The sequence below is a fragment of the Agelaius tricolor genome, unplaced genomic scaffold (genome assembly GCF_023055355.1).
Source record: "Agelaius tricolor isolate 1412-34295 unplaced genomic scaffold, bAgeTri1.0.p SCAF_12, whole genome shotgun sequence".
NCBI classification, from domain to species: domain Eukaryota; kingdom Metazoa; phylum Chordata; class Aves; order Passeriformes; family Icteridae; genus Agelaius; species Agelaius tricolor.
Window position 1 is genome coordinate 10739612 of NW_027269272.1, and position 19123 is coordinate 10758734.

General features: G+C 37.1%; 1 protein-coding gene and 1 long non-coding RNA gene across 5 annotated transcripts in view; one reads left to right on the forward strand and one right to left on the reverse strand.

Annotated features, from left to right (window-relative positions):
• Positions 1-19123, reverse strand: part of COL4A4 (collagen type IV alpha 4 chain) — a 66748-nt gene that overhangs the window by 31093 nt on the left and 16532 nt on the right. For all 3 annotated transcript variants that reach the window (XM_071437532.1, XM_071437531.1, XM_071437533.1), the window contains exons 5-19: positions 18030-18164; positions 17087-17131; positions 15318-15434; positions 12887-12955; positions 12629-12664; positions 11843-11905; positions 11357-11392; positions 11148-11189; positions 10144-10224; positions 8677-8730; positions 7474-7533; positions 6816-6860; positions 5752-5805; positions 1729-1798; positions 155-259 (exon numbers count right to left, since the gene is read on the reverse strand). In XM_071437532.1, the coding sequence (XP_071293633.1) occupies positions 155-259; positions 1729-1798; positions 5752-5805; positions 6816-6860; positions 7474-7533; positions 8677-8730; positions 10144-10224; positions 11148-11189; positions 11357-11392; positions 11843-11905; positions 12629-12664; positions 12887-12955; positions 15318-15434; positions 17087-17131; positions 18030-18164 (1012 nt within the window). The remainder of the gene's footprint in view (positions 1-154; positions 260-1728; positions 1799-5751; positions 5806-6815; positions 6861-7473; positions 7534-8676; positions 8731-10143; positions 10225-11147; positions 11190-11356; positions 11393-11842; positions 11906-12628; positions 12665-12886; positions 12956-15317; positions 15435-17086; positions 17132-18029; positions 18165-19123) is intronic.
• LOC139594902 (uncharacterized) lies at positions 205-13267 on the forward strand. 2 transcript variants are annotated; one of them, XR_011680772.1, is made up of 6 exons: positions 205-281; positions 4182-4245; positions 8430-8500; positions 11574-11704; positions 12300-12422; positions 12949-13267. It is a non-coding gene; the product is annotated as an uncharacterized lncRNA (long non-coding RNA). The 2 variants fall into 2 exon arrangements; XR_011680771.1 differs by lacking the exon at positions 205-281 and having other exon boundaries at positions 3941-4245.

Sequence of the window (19123 nt, forward strand, 5' to 3'; positions counted from 1 at the left end):
GATAATTTTGTTTCTTTTTCTGGCTATTAAGGGCTGAGTTAATATTTTTACTGAACAGTCTTTGATGCATCAAGAAAGACCAAAGAGCAGTTTTCTTTCAGCTGCTTTCTTTCCTTCTGGTGTCCAGTTCACATTTATCCTCTACTTCTCTTACTTGTTCCATCATATCCTGGTCTTCCTAGAAGGCCTGAAGGACCAATTGGTCCAACTGACCCCATTTCACCAACAGGACCTGGAAATCCAGGATCTCCTCGTGGACCTACAGAGAATTACAGAAACATGTGAGTTGAACACCTTGGAATTGACAGGTTAAATCTAAATTAAGCTGAAACCAAAATTTTAATTTGGAAACTACACAAGAGTAAAATAACTTATGAAACATTTTAAAATGTGTAACAATTTAATTTTAAGGTGGGAGGATTTGGTAAGTTTTCTATGGATTCCAGCCCATTTCACAAGCACATTTTAACTCTTTATCACTTTGTAGAAGTATCTTTGTGCTATCTATTACAAAATGCTGAGAGAAATGTTTGGCTAAAATAAATACATGTAGCATTTAAAATAAATATGGATTTTGTGTTATGTGCTTTGGCAGTACACACAGGGACGTAATTGCAGGATCACCTCAGTTGAAATTATTCAGATTTTTAAAAGTATATTTTCAAAATTGCTACAAATAATAAAATTTAAACTTGCAATTGCATAGTGATAAAGAAAATCTGAATCAGATGCACACAGCTTCATTAAATTGGAAAAATAAAATATTGGCAGTAGTTCTGTTCTCTATTGTTCTAAAGGCTTCTTTCCCTGAAGATTGTATCCACTCACACACCATGTACATAACTGAATGTTACTTGAAATATTATGCATGGGGTTGTTTGTTGTATGGGCTGGAAACCATGGTAGTCTGTGGAAAAAATTTAATTTATTTTAGGATAAGGCCCCTATCTAATGGGGAGATTCTGCTGAACAGGGGTCTTGTAGTAACTTACTTCTGTGATCACAAGAAATTTCTAGTGCTGTACTAGCAATACAATTTATGATGAGCTCTCTGTTGAAATATTCTCACAAGACAAACTCTTCAAGTATTAGATGCAAAAGTACAACCTTGCAGGTAGCAGACCTGTCTGTTCCCCACTGCTTCCTGCTATGAAATAAGAATTTCCACACATTTTTTCACCCATTAGATGAGTAAGATGGGTATAAAGGGAGCTGGGACATTAAAACCCAGCCTGTAATAAATTGACAGGTATTCTGTTGGGAGTACTAGTCCCAGGATTTTCCCCCTGCAAATAGGAAGCTTGAGTGTAGTCTAAAATCTGTGTGTTGTGGCAATACTGAAAACAGGAATCCTAAATGGGAAGGCAGGTGTTCTTATCTGCTGTCCATTAACCAGCACGGGCTTATTTTTCATGGATTTTTTTGTAGCTATGCTTAAGTCCAAGAACAAGAGAGTCCTTCAGATCAAGTTGTGACTGTACGCACAGAGATCTTTCTCACAAACTGACATTTAATGTGACATATGTATGTTTAATGTAGTTCCAAGAAGATCAGCAAGACAAACAAACACAAAAGGCAGCTGAACCCACAAGCAGGGGGGTGGCCTGTGGCCACTGGCAGTATTTTAGGGGTCTGTCCCCTACACCCCTAGTAACCCCTTTCACACACCTTAGCAAAACAGGGCCTGCCCTTTATACAGCACAAAGACTAGTCAAAAATAGATATAACCTTTTATAGGAAGCGGTGGGGTTCCAACAGCTCCAGGAGGACCTGGGGGCCCTTTTTCTCCTGGATCCCCCTGTAAGAGTCCAACAATAATTTTTTTTTTAATATACAAATATATGGTGTACTACAACGTAACTGAATATTTCAACAGTGGGGAGATAGGTAAGGATGTGACACACAAGGCCCAGGAAACTTGATTTTGACACTGCAGCATTTAAAACCAAGCAAAAAGATTTGAAATAATCATTATCTTTCAGGAGACCAGTGGCTGAACAGTAATATAGCCATCACCCATATCTATTTGACTCTTCAGAAAATGTGACTGCTCTATTTGATTTCATTCATTTATTGTAAATATGACTCAACTACAGTAAATCAGTATCCATTTAATTGAAAAATTTTGATTTAACAACCAATCTGTAATTAAAAATTACAGAAATTCTATATCAGGATTAGGAAGTTACTTCTATGACAGATAAGCATAAAGAAAGTTTCACTGTCTAACAGCTACTATCAATGGTAAGAGATACTCAAAGCTCTTACAAAAAGTTTAAAACATCTGCATTAGGGAAACATGAAAGTGTTTACTAATGGTGAGGAAAATCACTTCTGCTTTGAGGTTTTCTAGATTAACTTGGATTTTGCTACTTAGAATTGCAAGTGAAGTGGACTTTAGGGAAGTCTTTTATGTGGCAAATTGTATTAAACCTTTTGCTTTGTAGATTAGAAATCAGCTCTCCTTTTTCAGCAAATGGGAACTAAGAAAACAAGAATGTCAATGTGGGAACTGTGGAGTGAGGCTGCATTCCCAGACTGGACTCCAGGGCCTTTTAGGACACAGACAAGGACAACTGGATACCCATTCTTACACAAGTGAAAACAAGGCCTCTATGCCTCTTAGCCTTTTTTTTTTTTTTTTTTTTTTAATGCTATCTCTGCAGTAGTTCTGTCACTGACTGCTGCCCTCTTGATCTCTGGCCTGTTTCCTTTGACTGTATCTTGCAGAATGAAAAAATACCCTTGTGTCATCTTTGGTTCTTTTAAACAGGAACATAAGTTTGTCTTTCCTAATGACACAGGAGAGCCTTCTGTGTAGCAGGAAAGAAAAAGTAAAACTAGTATTTTCCTCCACTGATAAATTTAGAAAGGATTTTGAGCTTCAAAATTAATTAATGATGACAAATAAAGATTTGTATAATGGATGTATTTGGGCCAAGTCTTATATCATTTTCATGCTGATTTTAAAATGACACAACCAGAACACAAGAAAGAACTGAAGAGTAATGAGCCAATGTCAAACATGTCTGGTTTTGGTATCTCAAGTAATAAATTCTGGTTGTGGTCTCTGAAAATCTGGTTATAGGCTGTTAGGGCTAATGACCCTCTCTGGCTGGCAGCTGACTATTGGCTGTGTTTTCACCATTGGTACACTCCTACACAGTGGCACAGATCTCTTTAGATTATTTTGTTGATTGATATTGTTTTCTCTTCCCACAAAAACTTCAGGAAACTCAACTTGCTGACAGTTTATTAAAAAAAAAATTGTGTTGCCAGCATCCAGGCTTAGGCATCAAAAGCTATGGCAACAATTCCTTGAAGTCCACTCTGCTTTTAGCAACAGTTAGCATTTTTTAAACAAGAAATGTACTTTCAGTGCAACTGGGGTTTTTTTCTGAGTTACATTCACCTTAAATCTGAATGCTTCTTAGATTTTCTATGAATATCTTTGTTTCAGAAAAATCTACATGAGGATAGGCTATTCCCAGGAGAAGTTATAATCATATTCTTGTTCCTTGGGTGCATGTGAATTTTAGTGGATCATAAGTAACAGCTGGTGAGGGCAGCTGAACAGTTGATGCAGTCTGGATAGGTCTGCTCCTTTCAGGAATAATCAGATTTCTCCAATGGTTTTCCAATCAAAACTACAGCATCTGTGCAATCACTCAGGATTTTGCATATCTGTAGTAGTTACCCTTTTTTTATTAAGTTGTGTCTATAATTGATTTGATTTCTTTTGCTCTGAGCACTAGCAATTGTAATTTCATCTTTCTGATTCATTACTACAGGACTTTAACCATTTCCCTGGCATAACCTACCAACAATTAATCATGTTTTTGTTTACTGTTTGTAGTGTTAACTGATGGCAACTCAGGCTGTGGGCTAATCAATGGAGTCTGAGGAATGCACTATTCTGTCTATAAAATGACTTGTCTCAAGTCTGTTAATGAGGCCCTGAATTAAAACAATATGTACATCAGGGTGAAAACTTTTTAACAACAAAACACTTAAGATTTGATTCTAGATTTTGGGAGTATTGGACTGCAATGAATTTTCTGTTTAAATCTGATATGCAATGTTTCAGTTTAATTAGTATCTAAATTATATCACTGTGTTGAGAAGTTGATAACAGCCAAAGGAGATGAAAAGTAACATCTGTGGGAAATTTTTTCTCCCAGGGTATGACCACATAATTAAAATCTGGGCTGAAGAAGCTGGTCTAGCATTCTCCTAACTTTGGAAGTAAGTCTGTGACTAAGCCAGATGTTTTTATTGTACTTTTACTTATTTACTCTATGTCTTTGTCATTTCTCATTTGTAAACATGCTTTGACAAGCTGTCTGTTGCTTTATATTGTGTGCTTTCTACTGTGTTTTTAGCTGTATACTACTTATGAGAAGTTTGCACCAGCCTCAGTTTACTTCTTTGTGTCACCACAGATTATGTAGAGCATGTTCCAGTCTTCATCTTTAGTTTATAACAGAGGTGATTTTTGTGCAAGTCTCTTGAAGAAAATCTACTGGCTTTTATGCAGTTTTCAAAAAAATTATTTCAGAAGAAAATAAACATTCCTTGACTTTTGAATTCCAGAATATGTAAGCCAAGTTCATTAGATCACTATTTCTGCAATAATGTTTTTGTCCTCTGTACTGCAATAATAACTTTGATGAGCTTTTTCAACCTTGGTGTCTCAACTGATGATTCTGTCACCCACCTTCTGCATTGCAGCATTTCTCTTCTCCTCTTGCTCATACACTGTTGACCACTTGGACCCTATCCCAGGACTCCTTAGGCCTTCCCCCCTGGCTAGACTCACTGCTGCCTTGCTCCCTCTAGGGTAGCATCCAGAACTGCTTTTTTCTTCTGAGTGTGCTTCAGGAAATATAATAGTTCCTTTCATTCAAGTCTTTGGTGTTACTCAGAATTACAACATGATTCAGTAATCAGAATTTCATTTGTTCTGCAGCCTGCAGAAGAAAATTCATAAAGTTCTGTCCTGAAATACCACTAGACTGACACCTGGATCTTCTGAAATTGTTTTAAGCATCTCTTCCACACTTTAAATATTTTTCTGTTTCACTGCTTAGCCCTGGGCTGTGACACCTACACTTCTAATCCCTAGTGGAAAGCAGCATGTATTGTAAAATAAAAGATAGTTAGTGTCATCTAAGTGAGCCAAAGTAGGAAATGTTTAAACACAGCTGGTGTGAAGGAGTCCACTTCCTTACCATTCTGGTAAACATCTTGGAACAATTACTTAAGTGAACAGACTGAAAACATGCCAAGAGATTTTGGTAAATCATGCAAACAGGTCCATCTGAATGTAATCTTGCCACCTCATTTGGGGCCAGTTCTCATCCTCATTTATAGGATCATGCTATTAACTAAATAGCAGCTTCCTTTACCTCCCATACCTCCCTGGGGAATGCAGCTCAGCTGTGAATACCTTGCAGAGTACTACAATTCATGGATTAGGTAGCTATCCTGATATACTTACAGGTAACTATTGGGATCAACAATTCCTATGGTATGAAAAATAGAATTTCCACTCTCACCTGTACGAGCTAGGAATGTTTTCTTACATTGCTATTTACTACCATGGTGATGAAAAACTATAACTGTCATGAAAACAGTAAGCATTTACAGGAACTATGACTGTATAAAGGGAAATGTCCTGATACCTGGGTATATTTGGGAGGAAATACTAGCACAGAGGGGATTGGGGTGTGAATATGTCTCATTTTTTACCTGAATGCCTGGATAGCCAGGTTGTCCAGGAAAACCAGCAAATCCTGTTTCACCCTGGAAAGGATCACATAAACACAATTTGATTAATCTGTTAAGACATAATTAATTGAGTAAAACCCAGTACGGCAGTTATACAGTACTGTCATGTTATAATTGTGTCCAGAGAATTCACTGGGTTTGTACAGGAGGTGGTGTTTCACTGACTCTCCTGTGTTGGAAAATTCACAGCCTGTATTGCCAGGTTATTCAGACAGTGCTCAGCAGATTCAGTGAAGCTGGGGCACAGAATTAGCTGGAATACATACCAGCAGTCTCTGATAGACTGTCTGCTTAATACAGCTGAAATTGGTTTGCTGCTTGCTGAATGATTCTCTTAAACTACTGCATAGAAAGCAGCTGCACATGAGCTCTCTTCTCTTTTTATGATTTTCTAATATACTCATCCAGCCAGTACTCAAAGTCTTTAGGTAGGCAGGAGTGAAAAACAAAGTGAAAAGTATTTTTGCAGATAAAACAGTCACCTGGAACATAACTCTAGAGGCAAATATTTATACATTAATGTGATTTAGAACAGCATGATCACTATCTTAACTAGAGTTGAGCAAGATACAGATCTATATACATACATCTATTGTTCTTTATTCCAGTAAGATCTTGTAAGTTCATAAGTAAAATTTAGCAGACTTAGCATCACTGGAATTTCTCAAGCCAGAAATATGAACAAAACATGCATGCACCACAAAATTACACAAACCATGTCACCATAAAAAACTAAGTTAACATGCTGCATAACTTTTCTATTATGCTGTATGTGTGTCCCACTGACTTTTCCTCCTCCTTGCAACTTCAGATTCCATTAGCAAATTTCAGCCAAATTTCAGAGTGGCAGAAATTCAAAGACACAGAGTTCATGCAGCTTCTGTGGCAACAGGTAGTAGAACAGAAAAGGAATGCAATCTGATCTGTGAAGTATGTGGAAATTCCAAATCTGCACAAATCCACAGAAAACAAAATCTCATTGATCCCACTATTCAGGGAACTGCTTATACTTTCTGCCTTCATACCTTCATTCCAGGAGAACCTGCAGGTCCATAAGAACCAGGATGACCCTGATAAAAGCAAGTAGACTGTAAGCTACAACAGTAAAAACTTATTTAAAATTAAACCTATTCAGAACTGCTGATAGTTAATGTTACATAGCTAAATATTACTTGGGATAGCTTCCAAAACCTTTGAAAAGCTTTTGCAAATAATTTCTGTGAGAAATGGACAAGAATTAGAACTATAGACCAAAGCAAACCAGTCAAGTTTTCACTTAATTTTTTTACCATATTGTATCAAGCACAGTAGTGGAATGCTGCTGCACTTCAGCAGTGTTAGGCAAATCCAGCACAAGTAAAGTTGCAGTGAAAAACTGCCATCGACACGTATGGAGAACATTAAAATTACTGTGTTAGTACTGTGCTGTTCCAGAGCAGCTTTGTGCTGGTCCAAATATTTAGAGGATAACCCTACAGATTTACTTTCTTTCCACGGAAAGTCTGTATGAGCTTATGTTTAAGTCTGAGACAGGGTAAATCCCAGGGCAAGTCTCCTAAATATTCTATACAGGAAGCATGACAGATTAGTTTAAAAAATCCTTAAAGTCTTTCTTGAAATTGCAAACTTGAACTGCCTAATTATAGTGAATTTATGATATAATTTACTGTGCAACTTTCTTACCCGCAATCCAGGGAATCCAGGAAGGCCTTTTTCACCTTTTTCTCCTCTCCCAAGTATGCCCTAGAGCAGTCAAAATAGTTTTTTTAACCAAGAGCAGTGAAGTGTGCCATACATTTTAATTTTTGTGCATGTTTACTAAATGATGCATACATTACATAGATGGATCTTGTTTCACTTGTGAGGCTCAGTCACTGGGGCTGACTTCACACAGCATCACCAGCAGTGCCTAAGTAGCTCCAGTTATTTGAGGAACCTGCTCAGGTCTCTTCTCTAAGCTTCATATTATTTCAACTGTTGAATTTTTATATATTTTTCCTAAAGTTTTGGGCATTGTTGAGCTGCTTCAGTTGATTTCTCTGCTCCTGCTTATGACTAACAAGTGCATGTATTATCATCTACATAGACAACTAGTACTGGAGCATGCATATAAAGCCCATCTTTTTCAATGTAAATAGTAAAGAAAAAGATTAGCTTTGTTCTCTTTTCCAGTGCCAAGTAACAGTGGTCCTTTTATGATGGAAAATGAACTTCTGCAAAAGTGCCAGACTTACAACTCAGAAATGTGATGTTTATGCTTCTCATTTCTTCTCTTCTGCTACAAAGCTGAATAAGTTTTAAACATAAACTAGAGTCATTCTTTTGTCTCCAATTTCCTCTTTTTTTCTGAGATCTGACAGCTTCCTGTCTATGGATTTTCCCCTTCTGCCACTTCAATGTTTAAATTGATCATGTTGACAGAAAGAAAAGACAATGTAGAATAGACAGTAAAAAGCAACCCTCTCTCCAAACAGGTGACTCTGCCTTCTCTACCCAATTTCTTTGGGTTCTCCACAATGTAAAGGTCTTCCTTCAACCTTCTGTGGCGAATATACATCATTCCCCACTAAGAACACATTCAGATCATCTCTGTTTCTCTTCTTGAGGAAAAATAATCTGTACTTGTATTTTCTCCACAGTTCTAATCCATTATGTCAACAGAACAACTGGCAATAACACAGATTTTTTGCTACCAGGCAACACTCAATAGGTATGTATAAAACAGACTCAGAAAGATTTTCCAAAGGGTTTTAAATATTTTTGCTTTCACACTGATTTAGGCAGTGATTAAATTTCACAGCAAAAAATGCTGTACTTTAGAAGTTTAATATAATAACCACACAAGGACTTTGCCAGCACCATGAAAAAAAAAGTCCCATTACTTACTTTGGGTCCACGTGGCCCTCTGTATCCTGTTACCCCAGGTAATCCTTTTTGGCCCTACATATAAAAGGAAAGGTTTTGTGTATATTAATATGCAGGATATGCCTATGTGCTGCTTAACTTTTTTAAAGTCCTACTCTGAATTAGAAGTGTTAAACAGTATGTTTTTAAGCACTGGGTGTATTTCTTTATGTGTCCTAGACGGAAGAAAAACATTTATGTACTTATCTTTATTTCTGTTAATGCTGTCAAACCAGCATAAGGACTGTGGAGGGAGATTTATGTATCTTTTCAGTTCCTAGGATCTACAGGTCAGGGCTTTGTTCCTACAAACATGCATGACAGTAGTTCTTTTTTTAATTTGCTCCTCTTCTTGGTTTGATGCAAGTACTCACAAGCATAAATCTACACTTTTGAGCACAGCCCCAGTGTGAATGGCTGCTTGCATAGCCATGATTGTGTTGTGTTGTAGAGCAGCAAATGTCCCACTTCCCAGGAACGTGGGGAGTTTATGGAGGTTCTTTTGGTCCTTTCCCTCTCTTCATACACCTGTATAGCAGCTGTTTGCTTGATCAAAGCCCAAGGTCCAACATGTTCTACTGGTTCCCTAAGTTGAGGCTGCAAGGAGCTGGCAATGCCAACTTCACCTTTTCATTTGTGTACTTGAGGAAATCAGACTTGAGGGTGCAGAGGACTCTGTAGCAATATAGGGCTCTGTAACACAGTTTTTGTTTAAAGAAAACATGGGTTACAAACAATCTAATGTTCCAAATCACTCAGCTGTAGCTATGGTAGGTGTGATCTTGAAGAAGTACAAGTTGTTCAGGAAAGTTGCGGATGCCCCATTCTTGGAAATGTTCAAGGCCAGTTTGGATGAGGCTTTTGAGCAACCTGGTCTAGTGGAAGGTGCCCGTGGCAGGGAGTTGGGATTAGCTGATCTTTAAGGACTCTTCCAACCTGAACAATTCCATTATTCTGTGATAAAACTTGCAATAAAAATTGACAACAAAATCACACTAAATTTTTATATTAAAAAGAGCACCCTAGAAGGATTAGGGTTAATTTAAAACTGTAGATTGGAATACAGTTGCCAGTGATATGCAAAATTTATATTGTATTAAATAAGTAAAGTATTAGTGAAGAGCCACAAAGGGATTCAATAGCAAAGTAACCAAATTTGCCAAGATGCCTGAAACATGATTTGCTAATGACAAAAACTGAAGGACACTAAAGCAAGGGCAGTATCTCCTTTCTGCATCAAGACAGTCTTCCCTTCAGAACATGAGCTAAAGTACACATGGGGTGTTCTCTCCTGAAAGCTTGTACGGAGGGTGCTGAACACAGGATTCTGCTGCAGCTGGTGGTTTCTTACAGAAAGATAGGTATATCTTATGCCATCCTTGCAAAAATTACATCACAGGATTGTACTTGCAAAGTTGAGCACTGTTAAATATGATGACAAATTAACACCTTTTGTCCTTTGAACAGCTGAGCTCCAGGAGGTCCAACTAACAGCGGTGACCCAGGTGGCCCAGGCAGTCCAATGTCGCCCTGTGGAAGCCAAAGCAACAGCAGAGATGTTCCATGCAGCATTTCAGTGACACTGAGCTTGTTTTCCTGTTGTACCATAGCACTACATATTTCTGTACTCACTGAAAATGTATTAATTACCTGCAGATAAAGGTTTGCACTGAGATCTGTAAGCCTCTTTACCATCTGCCCAGATGAGTAAGGTTGGCAATCTAATCTCCTGTTCTCCTGACTCATTAAAAATGATGTTACAGCTAAGGAAATAAATGAGAATGCCTGGCTCCTGCTCCAAACCTGCTGTCAGATAGTAGTTACAGGACTGTCAAATCTCTTATGTGTACATACAGTCTCTCATGTTCTAGACCAAAGCCTTTGAGCACAAGACTTTGTGAATGTGAAATGAAATTATTGATTTGTTGTGGAAAGTTGTGTATGTTAGACACTTGCACAAATTCTAAGAACTGATTGGACCAATTCATAGAAGAAATATCAAATATTCCACATTGGTTCTATATATCCTGAATATGCTAATATAGGTGGACACTGGTAAAGAACTATTATTATGTGCTTCTTGCACCCTTTCCTTGACATCTGTTCTGCACTTAGCAAGAGATGAGATTCAGGGACTGATCTGGTCCAGCCCCTGTCACTAAGTAATCACAAATACTGTTGTGATAATCTAGGCAGTGTCTGTTCAGAATGTATGTAAATGCTAACTAACACTGAGAGTTGCTTTTCAAAATCTTCAGAATGTGCTTGATTCCTGAATGCAGCTCACTGGAATTCTTTCTGCTCAGAATTAATTGATTCAGTAACTTGTTCTGTTCTAAAATGATTAGCAGGACACAAAGCCACAAATGAATAGGTTCCAGAGAACTCAACAAGACTCTAGTATTCTTCTAACTCTATAGCAAGAATATATTTAATATCATTTGTTTTCTTACCGGCTCCCCCTTTTGTCCATCCACTCCAATCCCTGGATTTCCCTAATTGATAAAGAATGTACACAGTTTCAGCATGATCAGAAAATATTAGCATTAGAGTTTAATCAAGTAACTCTTTTAAAAAACTTGGTAACAAATAAACAAAAGGAACATTTTAAATACTTGTATAAATTATTATTTCACTAACAGCTTCAGAAGTTATTTCCTACCTGTTCACCTGGCAAACCAGGGTAACCTGGAACACCCTTTAAAAGAGAATGAAGACAAGTCAATATGTCTGATTTAGAGACAGGTTTTGAAAATTATTTCCTCTTGCTCCAAGGACCTAGAGGCATAATTTTCTCTTGGGGTGTACCTATTCCAAAGTGCAATTTACTTCACTTGCTTTGGCTGACCTCTGGTTTCCCCCTTTCCTGTCTCCCACAGGTGGTCTTGGGAAAAGGGGTTAAGGAGAGAGCACTAGGAGCATTTCTCCATGACCACAGACTGCCAGGATGAAATATGTTCACGCAGACATGGGAAGGAACAGCATATTCCTCAACTTCCAAACTCATAAGGTAAAGCAAAAATCTATCTTATTACCTGCCTCAAAAATTACTTTTAGGCTTTGATTCACATTAAGGCAAGTTCTAAAATGGGTAGACAAGAACGAATGCATATCCTAAGGCAGGGCTGTATAACTGTAGGGATCTTACAGGCAAGCCTGGATGGCCTGGGTATCCAGATGGGCCCGTTGTACCTCTTGAGCCCCTAGGTCCCTGGAAAAGATTGAAAAAGGTCTTTTTGTGAACACAGAAAGAACTTGCCCTTTCCTACACACACCCAGCCCCTCTAAACCACCTTGGACTCAGCCTACTGGCCACTGGATTCTACCCACAGCCTAAAGCTGACACCATGCCTGAAATCTCCCTGTGACTAGAGCAGCCCATTACCAGCTTCTGGGTAATACTGGACAGGGCACAGTTTTGTGTTATTAATGCATTGAGAGCTCACTTTGTCAGCAGTTGTGCTACGGTGCAGGGACTTGATACAATTCATCAGTGAATGCCTTTTTGAAGGGTATAACAAGAGGAACCCAAAGCCATCAAGAATGTGATTCAGCAACAAAATTAAACTCTCTTCTTTCATGTTCTTATGGCTGGAATATCATAGAGTGCTACTTATTCTTGGAAGACCCATCAGATATTGTAGAAGAAGATTTCACATCTTGAATTTCACAGAGAAAATATTCTGCAAATACCAGGGCAAGAGCTGCTCCACACACAGCTAATGCAGGTGAGGATGGTTCTACTCCCTTTCAGCCAACATGAACTAGCCATGGGAACAGACTATAAAGACTTGATGTTTCTCAGACTTTATTCTGGAATTTTGCTATTTAAGGCAGACAGAGAGAAACCCCAATATTTCTTACCATACTAAGGAGAAAAAATTGAAGGTCTTCAAGACAAAAAGCAGTTATAGAACCCATTAACTGTACTTACAGGCAGTCCAGGGGGTCCAGGATCACCTCTCTCTCCCTGTAATGACAATCATTTAGCAAATGAATCAGTTCAAGCTTTCTTGTAGGTATTTTCTAACTTTACAGATATTAAGACCATAAAGTAGCTGTTAGAGTTGTATATGTGTTTTTAATTTTTTTTCCCACTAAGTTTATAACTAGTGAGGAGTAATGGAACAATTACATTAACCATACATATTTCCCTAGAAATAGATGATTTTTTTCACAATCAAATACTTACCGGAAGTCCTTTTCCAAAATGTAAAATATACCCTGAATTTCCTTTTTCTCCTTTTTGCCCAGGAATTCCCTTTAAAGAAAAAGAGTCTTTTAAAACATGATCCACTTACTGATATCCTACATTTCCATGGAGAATGTATGATAACTTCTCAGGCTGTGACTTTCTGGTGCCCCTGTATCACAAGGTAATTCACTAGGATCATGACTGATCATTTTATCTAACAAAACCTTCTGTACAGGTGAGCAAACCAGGTTCCCACAGCTTCTGGACTCCTCCTCTGTTTAGGTGCTCCTTAGCCTTTGAGTCCTTCAATACTCTACAATCTTCACAAATCTTGCCCTTAGAATCAATATGCTTTCTTTTTCTTTCAGGGAGGCAGTGGTTTTAAGTACTAGCACTCTGCCTTCCATGAAAGTTTATTGTGTGATTCAGAAGAATTTGAAGTGATACTGCACACAGATAAAAAAATAAAAGTATGGACTGTATTAGATGCATAACATTCAAGATTTTGAATGTTGAACTGTTATTTCTGAAGTTTTTCCATTTGAAATCCAAATACAGTGGATATAATTTAACTAAGTTAACCACTTGAATACTGAGTTCAATAAATTGGGACACTGTCAACCACTTTAAAACTGTACTGGTACAGTGTTCATATCATCATAAACTGTCTGTCCAAATCCTGCAGTCAGAATGAAACAGGGAAGGTATTTCTCCCTGGAATGGTACAATAAAAGGAAGAATTACAGCTGTCTACAGCTGGATATAGCTACAGTAGATTGGATACAGATTACAGGTGTAAACAACAGCTGCTAGGGAACACATTAAACAAATCAAAAGTTGTTTTTATCTTTAGTTATTTTATATGTGGTCTCTTGTATAATAAAACATTTTTGTTAGATTCAGTTTGTTATCTTCTATATGACTTAGGCAAGGCCTTATAGATAGAAATTACTTTATTTTCCAACAAGGTCAATGAAGTAAAGCCAATGTATAGGTGTATGGTGTTAAATACAATGGTACAGGACAATGTTATAAATAAGAATTAGATTAAAATGTTGGCTGTAATGTACAGTCAAGTTAGCACCTGGTGCAAGAAATAAATTTAAAAACAGGCAATCTGCATAGAGAGGTTGGAAGAGCATTCTTGCACACAAGCAATATGGTTACTGTGTGTTGTTTTTCTGGCTAGCCAAATGAATTTGCCCTGGAATTTTAGTATGCAATCCAAGGCTACATGCCTATTATGTCTCCTGTTCTTGTAGGTTGCAAATACTTTTCTAGGCCTTCCAAAGAGTATGCTCCCAAAATTGGTAGGATTTTATGCTGTCCCATGTTCCATTTTTCTTTTATGCCACTTGTCTAATTACAAAAAGTAAAACTCTATTTTGAAGACCATAGTACGTAAGAAAATACAGGTGAAATTAGAGTTTTAGCAGAAGTAACAAGTTATTTGCAGAGGTATTACAAATGAGGTTATTACTAAGTTTATAATGTTGTGTCTTTCATAGCATGAAACTGTATTTTATTCTAATTGTTATTATCTTTGATAACATCATTACACTCTTGCACCCTCTCCACATTTTTCAAATCGCTGAATTCAGCATTTTATTTAGCTCTTACTAAACACATTTGATTTTTCATGTAAAGTGCAGTTGTTTTTATTGTGTTACTTAAAAAATTTCAGGGAAGCTGTTAGATCAACTAATCAGCTCTTATTCATTCAGAACTAAAACTTGTTTTTGCAATAAATCAAAGACTGGTGACTAGAACTGTTCAGCAAAATTTCTTTGGAGCTACAGTAATTTATTTCCCTTAATGACAAGAATCTTTTTATCTTAAGTAGTTGAGTACTTAACACAGCTACTTAAACAATTTTAAAGTGCCTTCCATTTTACCAGAAAAAGTAAACAAATATTAAAGTACTAATTTCAAACATTTTAACTGTGGAACAATCTCTGCAAATATAGATACATATCCAGGCAAGACTAGGAGTGCACAGAGCACATATGTGTAAAAAAGTGGTATCAAATCTTAGAGTGAAATTAGGACTTAATCTTGTTGAACCTTCCACTTATTTCTAAGTCATCTCATGCATGTCCCAACCAGTAATGCTTTTAAGAAATTTCAAGTACTAATGAATGGTAAGGTGGTTTCAAACTACTCCTTTTCAGCTGGAGTGGCAATTCTGGGGAAACAAGACAGAATTTAACTCTCAAGGCAGCCATATGTACTTCAAGGATATAGAAGCTTATTTCACTTTCAAGCTTCACCTGTTAAGGCAGTGCCTTACTCCCATTAACCTGAGTAAGAATTCCTGGCAATTCCCTGTGCAGCACTGTAAAGCTGATGCCACAGTGTAAGAGTGATTTGAAGAGCTGTTAGCTTGGAGGGGAAATGCAGGTGCACAGTGGGAATGCCTTTCACATACATAAGGACCTCTTGGTCCCATATAACCATTTTCTCCTGGGAATCCTGGGTCTCCCCTCGAGCCATTGCAGCCGTCCAAACCAGGCTTTCCTCGGGGTCCTTCCCTTCCTGGGAGGCCCTGAAAGACAGTTTAATATTGATGAGAAATACACCATGATTAATGGGAAATTACTTTTTAAATTAACAGAACAGTTCAGAAATAAATATATCTCAGATGTGAATGAGATGACCTCTGATGACCTCTCACAGTGGTGCTGGTTTCATATTCTTTTGCATTAGAAATGTCTTCTATTCTGAATAGATTTTTTGTAGGGTAGAACAAATGAACAATAAACAAAATTGTTTATTTTTCTTTTAATTCTGTTAATAAACTTCTCTTTATACCCTTAAAAGTTTTGAGCCTGTTTTGCCCTCCTCCTAATCCATATCTCACAGCAGAAAATGAGTAAATAATTCTACTGGGTGCACTGGCAATTTGGCCAGCACTAGACCCACTACAGCTATAAAGCTGAAAATACCCACAAACCCCCCCCCCCCAAAAAAAAACAAAAAAGAAAAAAATAATAATTTCAAGCAGTCTCATGCTTTTTAATTGTTAGGATAAAACAAGTAAAAAGAGGACATAGCTTGACCCAAGCACACAGAAATTACAGAGATTGTAGTTTTTCTAACCTAGTAATAACTAACCAGTGTCCAGATAAGGATTAGTTCTACTAAAAATTAGGACTTGGGCAATAAAACAATGAGATTTTCTTGGAATTATCTTCCTGTTGGAGAAAAAAAAAATTGCACAGAATTAAAGATTTTCGTAATGACAAAATATTAATTTTGACGCAAAATTTTTCTTTGGGGGAGAAATCTGAAAGATCATTAAGAGAGTATCCTGGTCATTTACCTGAAACACTTTTGTCAATTCTACCTTCTTCTTGTCTGTAAATGCTTCAGTCTAATTTGTGGACACTGTTTTCAAATGAATATTCTTTGCAAAAAAAATATACATTTCTTGGGAACACTTCCTCTTTTTGTGCCAAATTTTGAGCTTGTGACCTCTGCACTACCCAGACATTTTGGCAACAGTCCCACTGTCAAATGTGGACAGCTGACAAACAGATGCTACAACACCCACTCAGATTTTGGTTCTGTTTTTACTTTCAAAATTCAACATTTTAACTTTGATCCACATGATACTGGTAGCATCACAGGAATTCAGTTCTAGCAGAGTATTTTGAAAAATGCATTATCTAAGATACTATTTCACCAATTTTCACGTTGAAAAAGACATTAATAAAAATACATTATCACATGCTTATAAAGACATATTTAGGACCCACTTTGCTTATTCAGTTTTAATTTTAACCTATTCAGGTTAAAATTACTGGACTCAGTGGTTGAGTTTCTTCCTGCAAAAGGACTACAGGCAAAAATCAGAATGTTTGAACAAAAACCAGTGCATTGTTTGAGATATTCTCAGAGATGTTAAGAATGAACCAAGCAAACTACAGTGTATTATAGAACCTGAGAGAAGAAATACTCTGCTTTTAAGCCTAGTGGTAGTTTCTGCCTTCACTGCCCCACTCCTGCATGAAAATTCTATACTTACCTCTTTGGGATTTGGTGGTGCTTGTTATCAATAGGAAACACAGCTGAAGTTAACCTAATTATTTTATGTTTTTTTCAAAACATGTAACTCTCTGAGAGAAATGTTAGAGGACTTGCTATGAATTTATGGGATCTGTAATTTTTATAAAGAAATATTTGTTTGATACGTACAGGAACACCATCTAAACCTGGAAATCCTGGGACTCCAGTTGGGCCCTAAAAACAGGTGATATGAAAAAACAAAGTCGATGATGGTCATCACTTAAAAAGAATGAAAAACAAGAATATGTGCTACTATATAGCAAGAAACAAAAAATCAGTCTTGTTTAAAATATGAATCAAAAGCCAAATTTTCAGAAATTAAGTATCTGAAAAAAACTTCTACAGACCTAGCAGAAGAGTAGTGCCAACAGTTACCCATGTAACAGGTGGAACAAACACCTAATACTCAATAGCTATTCATCCTCCAAAGATTATAAAATGACAGAACAGGAAGTTACCTGTAACTTATAAAATATTTCTGTACGTAATTTCACAATCCTACTCCTGTTTTGATAAAATTTTTGTTACAGCATTTACATTTTTGTTACAGCATTTACATTTCAGGTGTGCTAGATACTGACATTAGTGACCTCACTCTGAGATCAGTTAAATTAGACTATTAAAACTAATATGAATACCAAGGGCCAGGGATTGTACAGATATGAAAGATATGAATCTGAACTGCAATTTATACTCTCTAAGTGGTAATAAAATTCTGTTTAGTGCAGCATTTTTAAAAGCACCATACTGCTCCCTCCAGCTCCACATTTCTACACATTCTTTGAGATTAAGGAGGATGATGTGGTATGTGACAATCAGAGTCTGTCCACCATATTTTACATCTTCTGACAATTCTAATTCTGCAATCTACAGCAAAAAAAAAAAAATCTCCTGAAATATTTTTTATTTTTTCAAGAATTAATTATCTGTAATTAACTTCTGTGAGAATTTTGTGTGAGCAAGAGTATAGTTTGGCAAGTGCTTTTTTGGTCATTCAGTTTCTGTTTCACTTATCAGCATTTAACATTACACACTGTATATACCTAAAAGAGCTGTCTGTGGTGTTTCCTACCTTATCACCTTTTTCTCCAGCTGGCCCAGGCTTCCCATTCTCACCTCTCTGTCCTTTCTCCCCTGGCAGACCAGCTGGTCCTGTAGATCCCAAGGACCCAATCGGACCTTGAGCTCCCAGCTCACCAGGCTGACCCTGAAAAGAGTCCAAAGAAGTGAATGAATACTGCTGCAAACCCCACAGCAATTCAGAGATGACCCTGTGCATAAAACAAGGCTTACAATGTACAAATATTCATGATTCAAAACAGCTGCTGGACAGCCTGCAAAACTGTCTCATGAATAAGCTGCTGTAGGACCTTCAAATTTAACAACTTGCTGAAGGTGATCATTTCTTTTCACCTTCATCAGGTCTCCAAGACCACCTCTCTGAGATGCTTGGGATAACCTCCAAGTCTTCCTGGCTCCAGCAATTTAAGTATCACCTTTTGCAAGCCTAGGACTTCAATGAGCATTGTGATTTCCCACCAGAAAAATGAGGAGTCCTTTTAGACAAAGGGACTTTGTACACAGTTAGAACAATCTAGCAAGTTCCCTCTTTCGAGTCATGATATGCCAATTAAGTTTTTCTAGCTCACATTTTTCATAATCACTCTCATATCTTAGTGCCTCATATTAAACTTGTGAAGTTCCTGGAGGAAAAAAAAATAGCTTACATATAATATATGTAGCTAATATATAATAGCTAACATATTTACAGAAAGTATCCATTTTAATAGATTGTGTTAAAATGGTTTGGGAGGTTGAAGAATGTAATTTATCTATAAATGGCTCTAAATTGAGCATTTGCACCTTCACTACCATACAATCTCCATAGATTTCTATTAATTTTTCCAAGGTAATATACATTCTCCTAAAGCAAAATTGTTTCCCATGCCAACTGGACTTTTCAGTCTATAACACTGGTGTGCAGTTGTTTCAGATGTGTTGCAGTTTTTGTTCTGTGCTGCTCAACAACTATGCAATCATAGATTCAAAGTGCTGAATGAAGCAAGCTTTCTAATCAGGCTTCACATGTGAGCTGTCTACACTTCCACCCTACAAAAATCTATGTATTTGCAGGTCTTTATTTTGCTTACATATCTTTTTCATTTT